This window comes from Plectropomus leopardus, chromosome 5 (assembly GCF_008729295.1).
Source record: "Plectropomus leopardus isolate mb chromosome 5, YSFRI_Pleo_2.0, whole genome shotgun sequence".
Taxonomy (NCBI): domain Eukaryota; kingdom Metazoa; phylum Chordata; class Actinopteri; order Perciformes; family Serranidae; genus Plectropomus; species Plectropomus leopardus.
The window spans coordinates 20,014,328-20,024,891 of record NC_056467.1 but is presented as its reverse complement, the minus strand read 5'-3'; the positions used below and the strand labels follow the sequence as shown (position 1 = coordinate 20,024,891).

The 10,564-nt window shown below is 46.5% G+C and overlaps 1 protein-coding gene across 1 annotated transcript in view; it reads right to left on the bottom strand.

Annotated features, from left to right (window-relative positions):
* Nucleotides 1–392: 392 nt before the first annotated feature.
* cux1b (cut-like homeobox 1b) overlaps nucleotides 393–10,564 on the bottom strand; it is a 64,463-nt gene continuing 54,291 nt past the window's right edge. The window contains exons 15-23 of the mRNA XM_042486925.1: nucleotides 9,537–10,340; nucleotides 8,745–8,828; nucleotides 8,131–8,232; nucleotides 6,659–7,215; nucleotides 6,402–6,543; nucleotides 5,435–5,722; nucleotides 5,107–5,295; nucleotides 2,683–2,947; nucleotides 393–2,287 (exon numbers count right to left, since the gene is read on the bottom strand). Coding sequence (XP_042342859.1) covers nucleotides 1,783–2,287; nucleotides 2,683–2,947; nucleotides 5,107–5,295; nucleotides 5,435–5,722; nucleotides 6,402–6,543; nucleotides 6,659–7,215; nucleotides 8,131–8,232; nucleotides 8,745–8,828; nucleotides 9,537–10,340 — 2,936 coding nt within the window. The 3' untranslated portion in view covers nucleotides 393–1,782. The remainder of the gene's footprint in view (nucleotides 2,288–2,682; nucleotides 2,948–5,106; nucleotides 5,296–5,434; nucleotides 5,723–6,401; nucleotides 6,544–6,658; nucleotides 7,216–8,130; nucleotides 8,233–8,744; nucleotides 8,829–9,536; nucleotides 10,341–10,564) is intronic.

The window sequence follows — 10,564 nt, the reverse complement described above, 5'->3', positions numbered from 1 at the left end:
GAGGCAGTAGGCTGACAGGCACTGAGGGCTTGTGTGGGACAGGGAGGAGGTGATATGCCTTATAATTTGTAGTGTATACAGTAGAATTCAATGCAAAACATCCCTGGATACAGGATAGATTGGAGGAGAGTGGTAACTACTCATACCAGGGTTGGGGTGAATTCACTTTGGCCGCAAAGTACTCATCAAGTACTCGATAAAATCCATTTTGTCAGTCAAGAATGTCATTATTGATCTACTTGTTTAATTTAATTCTGAGTGAATTGACCTCGACCCTGACTTACATGCAGGCAAATACAAATGCACACAAGACATACACACACACCCACACACCCACACACACACACACACACACACACATACACATACACACACACTCTTCCTGATTTGGCCTATAAAAAGATGTGTGTTTGTGAACAGAGAAAAATGTGTCAGTGGTGCAGACACACACACCCAGCAGGTCCAGTGCTGGGTGTAAAGCTGTGACGTGCACAACCGAAAACAACAAGAGACACGTAAAGTATCACCATGTCAGACAGCTACAGTACTACGTGAATTGTATCGTATTTCAACAACGCAACATTATTCCATTCTAATTCAGTTTCTTTTTTTTTTTTTTTAAAAACAGTAACTTGTTATTCTCTTATTTTATGTTTTTATTGTGTACTAATTAAAAATGCTTCCTAAAATTCCCTATTTTTGTACTCTTTAGAGTCAATAGACTGTGCAATCTCTTATTGGCAACCAAATTGCAATATCAAAAAAAGAGATCATCCTTCATCCTTAAAAGAAGGGTTTAAGGAGGCAAAAAGAGGGTTCCTTCCATCCTTCCTCTTCAGATGAGTGCGTGTGTTTGTGAGGAATTAGAGATCCTTCTGGCCATCACATGGCTGTCAGCAGGATAGGATATGGGACACAACAGGTCAAAGTTCATCTCTCTTAACATCAGTAACCATGGCAGCTCAGCCGGCAGGCCTTCCACTACCCTCTTAAGAGTGTAGGAGTGAGATAAAAAAAAAAAAAAGAAAACATGCTGCCATTGAGAAGAGAATACACACACACATACACACCATTTTTTGGGTGTGTATACACACACAAACAGGTGCACACTGACACAACCCCTAACATACAAACACGCACACACACACGCAGTGAGTGAAAAAGGCAAAGGGTTTGTAACAGTCACTCTACAGTGTGAAAAATGAGGCGTCTCACTGAGTGAGGGGAGGTTTGTGGACACTTGGGAGGTGAGAAGAAGAGCGGAAAAAATCTCCTTTAAGAAAGTGAGAGTTCTTGTAAGAGAGTTCCTGTCTCTATCTATCATCTATCAGTGTCTATCACTGTGACAGCTGCTGTGTCAGGCCTTGCCTGTGTTACTGAGTCCAGGTTTCAACCCCAGCTGTGGGTCAGACCCCAGCTCAGGACTAACCAGTCTGGTGCACCAGTGGCTGGTGATAGGGGGAGGTACAGCAGGGCCGGAGGCCAGCAGGACGGCTAAGTGCTTTTCTCAGTACAAAAACAAAACTCAGTTAAAAAAAAAACGGAGAGACACGTAAGTTCTCTTATTTTGTTCTTCTAGGTATTCAGTAAATCTTCTTTTTAAGGGTTTTGCCAACCACTCTTTGTTTCTTTCCTCTTTTCGGAAAGCTTCTATGTGATAAAAATGGCTGCTGAGCTTGACTTTGGCTGTGTCCACTCTCCAACTGGAACAGAGCAGGAGGGGTCCAAGGTTAGAGGTCGTGAGGTTATGAGACAAGAGGGATGAAGGATGGTCAGGGGGAGCTAGAACTCCCACTCTGAGGGATCCTCTTTGCTGGCAGCCTTCTCCAGCCTGTGGATGATGTTATTGAGATTGGCTGCTTTCTTCTTGCGCAGATTGTTGTCCCTGGGGTTTCTGGCAGGGCCAGAGGCTGGGATGTTAGTACTAGAGGCAGAGCCACTGGAGGATGCCTCTGTGAGGCTGAAGAGCCCCAGTCCACCCTGTCCACAGCTGGAGCCTGGCCCGGCTAAGCCTGAGGTGGTGCAGTCTAGCTGGTCAGGGGAGTTATTAGAGCCCCCTGCCTCAGACTCAACCTCCATGTCGTCTTTGCATGCTCCTCTGTGATCCTCCAGGCCAATGCCCAGTCCCTGTCGTGTCTCCACTGTGCCCTCAGATTCTGTCCCATCACAGCTGTCCCCCTCTCCTGATTTGGACCCTCGGAGGGAAGGGGAGCCCCCCTCACTGCCAGGCCCCATCCCTCCAGCTGCCTGGATCTCCTCTATGAAGAGCTCTCGCCGGATACGTGACCTGGTGGAGACACATGAGTTCAGTCACGCTACTCAAATCCTCAAATTTAATTTGTCATCTTAGAATTTACTGATGTCGAAATGCTGCATGAGGTTACTGACGTCCTTCTCTGAGAACAGGAGAGAAACTAACAATACAACATGATCTTTTACACACACAAATCAAATGCAAATACCTCCTTGAAGATTCATTTGTACACAGGCAGTTACGACCGCGAAAATACAAATTCATTTTAGACAAACAAACACAACTGCAAGCAATATTTTTTTTCTTTTTAAAATGAAAATAAAATTAGATTTCTTTAAAACGTTCTCAAATGCCCCCTGAAGAAGCTCATGAAACACTAGAGGGCAATGGGTCAATATTTAAGTGCGTCTCTTTTCCAAAATGCTGACCTGTAATTATGGAACCAGTTGATGACAGTACTGGTCTTCAGGTTGAGCTGGGAGGCCAGCTCCTCTATGGTTTTGGGAGAGGGATAGGGCTTCTGCTGATAGGCCCTTTTGAGGGCCTCCTTCTCCTCGGGGCCCAACACCACCCGGGGCTTCTTCAGGTGCTGCTGTCCCGGGCTCTGGGAACCCTGGATGAAGTCCGGCCCCACTAAGCCCACGTCCACAGAATGGCTATCACTCAAGGAGCTCAGCCGCCTCTTCATGTAAGCTGAACAGTGACACAAAAACAAAAGGGGGGAGTTAGTGCCTCAGTGAACACATTCATGTTATGAATAACCATGTCAGTGAAAACATATCTGCAGCAGATTGGTGATCTTGTCAATAAGTCTCCATTTTTAGTATATTTTGATGCTGCGCTGTAGTTAACAGATGCTGGTATCTTTGTTAGTGAGCATGACATCTTAAATACAACTAGTCCTGTTCAAACATATAATGGACTAGCTATATGGATTGGAGAATTATCAGTTAGCGATTAGTTAGTTATTAATTGACTATTTGATTAGTAGATCTGGATTTGGTTTTATTTGTACTATTTTTTTGTATAAGTTTCTGTAGTTTCTGATATATTATTATGAGAATATTAATGGTTATATGTACTATTTATTTATGGTATCTGAAATATATGCAGTGTGGATCTACTGCTTCTTTGTTGTACTCTTACATTGGTTGTATCTCATTATCTTCTTGAATGTAATATTTATTTTGAAATTAATTTTGCATTGCAGTATTATAATTGCTATTGCCTTCGTTGTTGATGTTTTTTAGTGTACTCCTTTTGTTGATAATGTAACGTGTCAATTAATTAAGTGTCAACCTGACATTCTGGTGTGCGCTGAAACTTTTATGTCCCATGGTTCATTCAGTAAATTGAATATATTTGAGTTTAGGACTGTTGGCCAGACAACATAAGATATTTAAAGGGTTAACAATTAACTTATGGACTTTTTCACAATTAATCCAGAATGTTATCTGTAGAATAAATGAGCAGTGAAAATAATCGTTTGTTGCAGCTCTAGACCGTTCTATATTGTTTCGGCTGTTTTAGATTTTTTTTGCAAGTGCATTTATATTTGCAAACAGGAGGTTTCTGAAGTCTAAATCTGAGCTCTACTTAAATGCTATGCAGACTGTAAGACAGTCTTATTCATCAGAAGTCTGTCAAAGTGGTTTAATGTCTAAAAAACGCTTGCCAGGACACATTCTGTGTTACTTACTGTGCACCAAACATAATTCTAAAAAAATAATTCTGCCATCCTTTTCAATGGCCACTAGGTGGTGCTATCCTCCTTCTCAGGAACTCTAACAATGAAAGCATCTCTTCCATTTTAAAGCAAACAAGCCGCACCATTCACTCCGGGCACCAGCAGCTGAAAATGAACAGCTCATGGCAGCTTTGCATGAGGTTGACATTTTCTCAACCCCGATACATGCTGCCAGATATATTAGTGTTGGAGGGATAAACCCCTCAGAGCAAGGTTAGACCACTCTGAAAGTTGTGTGCTGCCTCGCAGGCTCGGGTGAGAGGTCAAATATGGTTACTCTAGACTAGGTCCATGTCTTTCCTCTGGGCCCTGCTATCGGCCAGGACTATTCCCCGTTGCTATTTGGATGCATTACTTTGGGGTCAATAATCTGAAACAAAGTTGAATGGAGAGTAACCCCACGCGTCCAAAACCCCAAACACGCTGTTGTAAGGTCAGTTTTGTTTTTTGCCCTTGTGACTGGTTTGCGATATCAGGAGGGTAAACTGATCCTGGATGCTTGCGCCTACTGACAGGTTCAAATATGTGCGTCCCATCTTTACAGAGAGAGCTTCAAGTGGGATGTCAGGGGTCACTGTGAGGCAGCGAGGAGGGCGAGGCCTCTTGGCTTTGATGATTCTTAAACGCATCATGCAAACAGAGGGGAATAAAGAACGATGGAGCGATAGAGGGCTATGGGCGAACAAATGATAAAAATACGAGCTTATAGACACTGCTGATTATTATGATGATGACGATGATGAAGAGGAGTACTGATGACTGTGAGTAAGCAGGCCCCCGGCAGTCCCCTAGCTGTCACATCTAATACAGTATGTGATGTCTGCAGTCCTGATTGGTACTGACATCACACCAAGATGACTGTGATCTGCACAACATGCTCTGCTGTCCTGCACAAAGGATATTGTGTGTGCAGATGTGCATGCGTAATTCAAAGGCTGCTGCTTGTGTTTTTTCTGTGAATGTATTTATAAAATAAATGCACGCCAAAGCAGATAATAATGATAACATGAAAGTTTTTCTGTCAGAGTCTTTTGTTCATGAGGCAAGAGGCTTCTCTGTGTGGAGTGTGCATTTATTTCCTCATTATTGAGCTTTTACTACACACCTTTCTTCTCCAGGCGTTTCATGTCCATGAGTTTCTCCACGCTGTGTGGGTCCTGGAGCCAGAGCTGCATGCGGACAAAGGGCTCTCTGCCCTTGAGACTGAGCTTGTGCCAGGGTTTGGGCCTGGCCAGCAGGTCTGAGACAGAACCCTGAGTCAGACCCAGGATAGTCTCCCCAAACAGACGCTGGCCTGGTTAGAGAGAGGGGGGAAATGAAACAGTCGTTTCAGAAAACTGATTCAAAGGTTGAATAATTCATCATTGGGGAGAGAAGGGGAAAGAAAAAAAGAGTAAATAAAGTACACGGACTGCACCTCCCGTGTTTCTTACCGAGGTTATTATCAGTCAGCACCTCCTTAACCTTCTTGGTGATGGCGTAAGTATCAAGCTCTGGAGACATTGCGACCATTTCCTGGATGCTGAGACCCGAATGACCGGGAAGAGGCAGCGGGGTGCCAGGCTGAGACTCCCCGCCTGAGGGATCCTCAGACGCAGGTTTTAGACTGGAGGGCTGTGAAGCAAGTTGATCCCCTATGAGACCGTTGACAGACTCCTCGGCTGAACTGAGTGGAGACTCTGGAGCCGGGCTGCAGCTCGCTGATGTCTTGGGAGTACCCTCTGCTTGAGGAGAACAGACAGGGTGAGAAATATCATGCGGGTTAGAAGACATGTTACCATGTAAGAAAACAAGAGTTTCATCTCCTCTTCCTGCTGGGTTTGGGAGGGACTTCAGTCATACTACATCAACTAATTTAATTCCTGTTAAACAAACAGCAAAGGTGCTTAAGTTTTCAGTTTGAAGCTTTTTTGGCTTCCTCCTCCTATTCCTTCATCTCCCTGTCTCTGTCTGTGTAGTACTGCTGTGCAGCTCAGCAGGCTGGAAGAGAGCAGTCATGAGGAGCTGTCAGTGTACATTAGCTGCTGTTTACACCCCCAGAGAGAAAGAGAGACACGCACATGCGCGCTCACACACACACACACAGAGCTGCCATCTGGCGCTGCAACACTAACTTGTCTATGACATGACAAACCAGCAGCTTGCTGGCTGACACTGCCACAGCACTGAGGATGGGGGGATGGTGGGAGGAGAAGGGAGGGAGGGTGGAAGAGGAGGGGGAGGAGGGGGGGACTGTATGAGTGACAGACTGACAGTAACAACTAGCCACTAGCTCTAATCAGGCTTTCAGAGTAATGCTCTAGCCCAAAGAGCCTTGTTGTGTGAATGCTTATACACATGTGCTTCTGTGTGTGTGTGTGTGTGTGTGTGTGTGTGTGTGTGTGTGTGTGATTTGTTTACCTTGGTTCTGAGCTTGCTGGATGTGTGTGTTTTGCCCCTGGTCTCCATTGTGCCACGGCTGCATGCGGAGGTATGGCTCTCTGCTCCTCTGGTTCAACTTGTTCCACGGTTTGTGTCGAGACAGACTGTCACTCAATATTCCCTGAAACACCCAGATGCAAAATGGCTCAGACATGCAACCACGGTAGAGTAAAAGCAGAGTAGTAAAAACAGAACAGGGCAGAAAAAGCACACACACGTGCTTTGTTTTGCCTCACCTCTTTGGAGTCCTCCTGGTTGTGGTTCTCCTCTCCTGTCTGGCTAGAAATGGCCCTGCGGGGGTCTGTGTGCATGTTGCTCCACCACTGCTCTCTCCAGTAACCCACTCCTCCAGAACTTCCAGAGCGGGACGATCCATCGGAGCTCCGACCCAGCCTGAGCGCTCCATCCATAGACATGTCAATCCCTGAAGAAGCCCTGCCCTCTCTCTTTACGCTGGAGCTGAAGTCCAGGATGGGAGACGGGGATGAGGGGGAGGACAGGAGGGAGCTGGGCGGCTTTTTGAGGGAGAGTGCCAGCGGGTTGTAAGGGGGAAGGGGCGCGGTGAGCGAGGAGCTCAGGAGGTCCCTCTGAGATAGTGATGCTGACGAGGAAGACGAAGAAGATGAGGCTTTGAGGATGGGCTCCAGTGCAGTCTGTTGGGCCTCCATCTCTCTGCGAGCTTGCTCTAGGATGGAGCGGATAGCCTCGTCTGATCCGCTGCCCCCTCCACCTCCCACCCCGCCTCCACCCCCTCCTTTCAGTCCTGCATATGAGGGTTGAGCATGGGACAAATCTGTTGAGGGAGGAGAAAAAAGGGCTGTCATGACACACACCAACAAACGCTCAAAAAATAGCTCACAAAGTAGCCTCAGTAGCTACGGTTACATGCACACCAGTAGTCCCCTATTGATCAGAATATGAAAATATTCTGAATTTGATGCAGAACATATAAACAGCATATTCTGTTTAAATATTCCGAATTAGGCAGTTTTCCAAATTTACCATTTTCCGATTAAGACGCGGGATATGCTGGTATTATTCCGGTTTTAGGAGCATTATTTGAGCTTGTATACAGCAAATTCAGAATACGCATCTCAGCTGGGGTTTTCACTGCAGTTTGCAACACAAGGCCTCTTGTGTGTTTACGGTCAGCTCCGTGTGTTGTCATGGATATGCTGTACACAAACCAACTCGCCAACAGTCAGCAAAGCAGGGTCAGAGATGCATGCAGAAAAGCCCAGATTACTGGTCGGAAGAAGAAACACATCTGCTTTTAAATATTATGACAGACTTGGATATCAACAGGTTCTTGGATATCCACAAATATCACAGCGCCAAACTTTTCAAGAGGGAGGTTGAAGGAATGAAAGAGGGAGGTTGAGCTCGCATGGTCCAGTAAGTCCACCATCAGTAGGAAATTTCCTTTTTTGATGCAAAGAAGCAAAATGACAAGCGGCTCCAGCTGTTCTACTTGTCCATATTTTGATGTGATAAACGGCATGTCGGGGCACATTAGTCAGAGTATGCACGGCTGCATGTGAACATCAGTGTCAGTGGAATAGTCATTTTCATTAGCCATGTAAACAGGTTGGTAAGATTATTTTCTTTTTCAGAACAGGGGCAAAAATCCAGGTATTTTGTGCTTATAAAAATACTCATTGTATTATCTTCTGTGCTTCGAGATGCAAAAAAACCCAAGAAAACTCACCAGCTTTCTGCACCTGCAGCTCTCTTTTGGCCTGCTCCAGAATAGATTTGATAGCCTCATCTGAACCGGCCTCTGGGGTGCGGACGCGGGCAGTAATGTTACCTGGAAAGAGAGGAAGAGGGCGAGGGAGGAGATGAAAAGTCATGTCAGATTAAGAAGCGAAGATAACCAACGACAAAGCGGGTGAAGAAAATAATGTAGCTTATAACCACATCCAATAACTACACCATAGCACAGCACAAAGAACAACATTCCCACCACTGAGCTACAGAGGCAACTACACTGGAGGGATTGTCATAATTTCTCTGGTCCCTTTGGAGCTCACACATGCACACGTGCTACAGGGTTCGTACAGTAAATGCTCCCCACAGAATAACAACTACCAATAAAATCTCTAAATACACATGCTGGCGTCTCGTTTGACGCAAGTCTCTGAAGCTGTGCGGTTACCTTCAAGGCACATGTATATCTGTATGCCTGCCCGCAAGTTAATAAACACCAACTCACACACACACACACTCGCGCGCAAACACACCATAGATACAGTTCACCCCGACACAAACATGCCACACAGACAGAACGTGCTAGAATCTCTGTGTGTGAAGGGGACAGACCTGTGTGTGAAGCTGTATTGGAGAGGGTTCTCCGCTTCGGAACATCCTGAAACACTCGGCTAAGCTGGGGCTGGCCTGAGCCCTCTGTTAAAAACAATATACCACACACTATGTTACAGCACTTGTGTGTTCTTTTTTTTTTCCTTTTACAGCTAGACTGCATGGTGCCCTATAATGCTCTGCAAATATATGGAATGTGTGGATACTTCCATCCAGTGCACATTATAGTTCCATAAATGCATTGATCTTAACCATCTGTGGCCCCAGTAGGAATCAAACCTCTAACAGGATTATCAAACTACTGCAAAGGCAGAGTAGCAATGAATCAATTATTTAATAGGAAGTATCAGACAGGGGCGTATTAACTGCAGCCTTATTTTTAACACAGACTACTCTAAGACTGGGGTGGTTATATTTTTGTGTACCACCTTCAATCAGAAATGTCCTGATGCGTTCACAAATGCAGGCCCAGGCTAATCGAATCTACCCGTAGTTAACAGTAGCCCTGCCTTCCTGCTAGTTCTCACCAATCAATACTATTGATGTGTGAAAGGTTTCTGTATTGACCACGATAGCTAGGAGAGGCTCTTGGGATCAGTGCGTGACTAGGAACTCGCTCAAAACACACAGGTGTGGCACAGGATGGGAGTTAGGAGAGAGAAAGAAAAATAAAAAGCTAGTCCATATTGACAAGCTAATCAATGGCTCTGTGCAGGGCTGTACACATGCAAGACACACACGCACCCACTCTCACGCACACATATAGGCACATTAAAGATACACAAGACTCACCTCTCTGCCGTCCCTGGATGCTCCGCAGTGCGAGGATGTTCTGCTCATCGGCGAGGAACTGCCTCATCTTGTGGAAGGGCTCCTTTCCCCGGATGGTTAGCTTGTTCCACGGCTTTGGTCTGGCCAGGATCTCACTGACTGAACCCTGGGACAGTCCTAGCACATAGTGGCCAAACACACGCTGGCCAATGTTGTGCTTGATCAGCTGCTCTTTCACCTGTCGGGCAATCTCTGCCGTGTCCATGTCTTCCCCATCCAATATACTTCCCGTGGTGGCGTCGGAGTGGCTGGGTGACGGGGATGGGGCGCTGCCAGCGGTGCTGCTCCCGTTAACAGGAGCCATGTCTGGGCTGGCTGGAGGTGGCTGGGGGCTGCTGGCCGCCAGAGGGATGGCAGCTGACCCAGAGCCGGGGGTGGAGGTAGGGATGGAGCTGAGGGTTGGAGTGAAGGGGGTGAACAGCAGAGCCCCACTGGGGATCCCAGACGACTCCTGCAAGGCTTTGGAGTAGAAGGTCTGGAGCAGCTGCCGCTGGATCAGAGAGTTCAAAGCCATCTTACCCCCCACCAGAGGGAACACGGGGGAGTAGAAGTCCTGTCCAATGCCCGTAGGAGTGAAAGGGTGCGTTTCGCCGCTGCTGGTGGTGGTGGTGGCAGTGTTGAGGGGGTCCGTGTGAGTGCGAGACAGGGGGAGCTGGGAGGAGGAAGGAAGAGAGGGAGGGGGAGGAGGGGGCGAGGAAGAGGGGTCGCTGGGCATGGTCTCCTCCTTCGGTGTGGGCTCTTCTGTCCCTTTTCGCCCGGCTGACCCTACAAGAAAGGTCAAACACACCATGCATTATGGGGGAGTCAACAAAAAAGGGGTTCCAAAAAGAGAGAGAAAAAAAAAACAAAAGTTGAAAGTTATCTTATTTCAAGTCTTTTCCAAATTAGTGAACTTTGTTTTCCTTTTTTGCCAACCCCCCCAGACAAAGTGCCCATGCATTTGTGATTTCAACCTTTCTTGTAAGCCACAGCCTGGAAGAAAAAAAAGG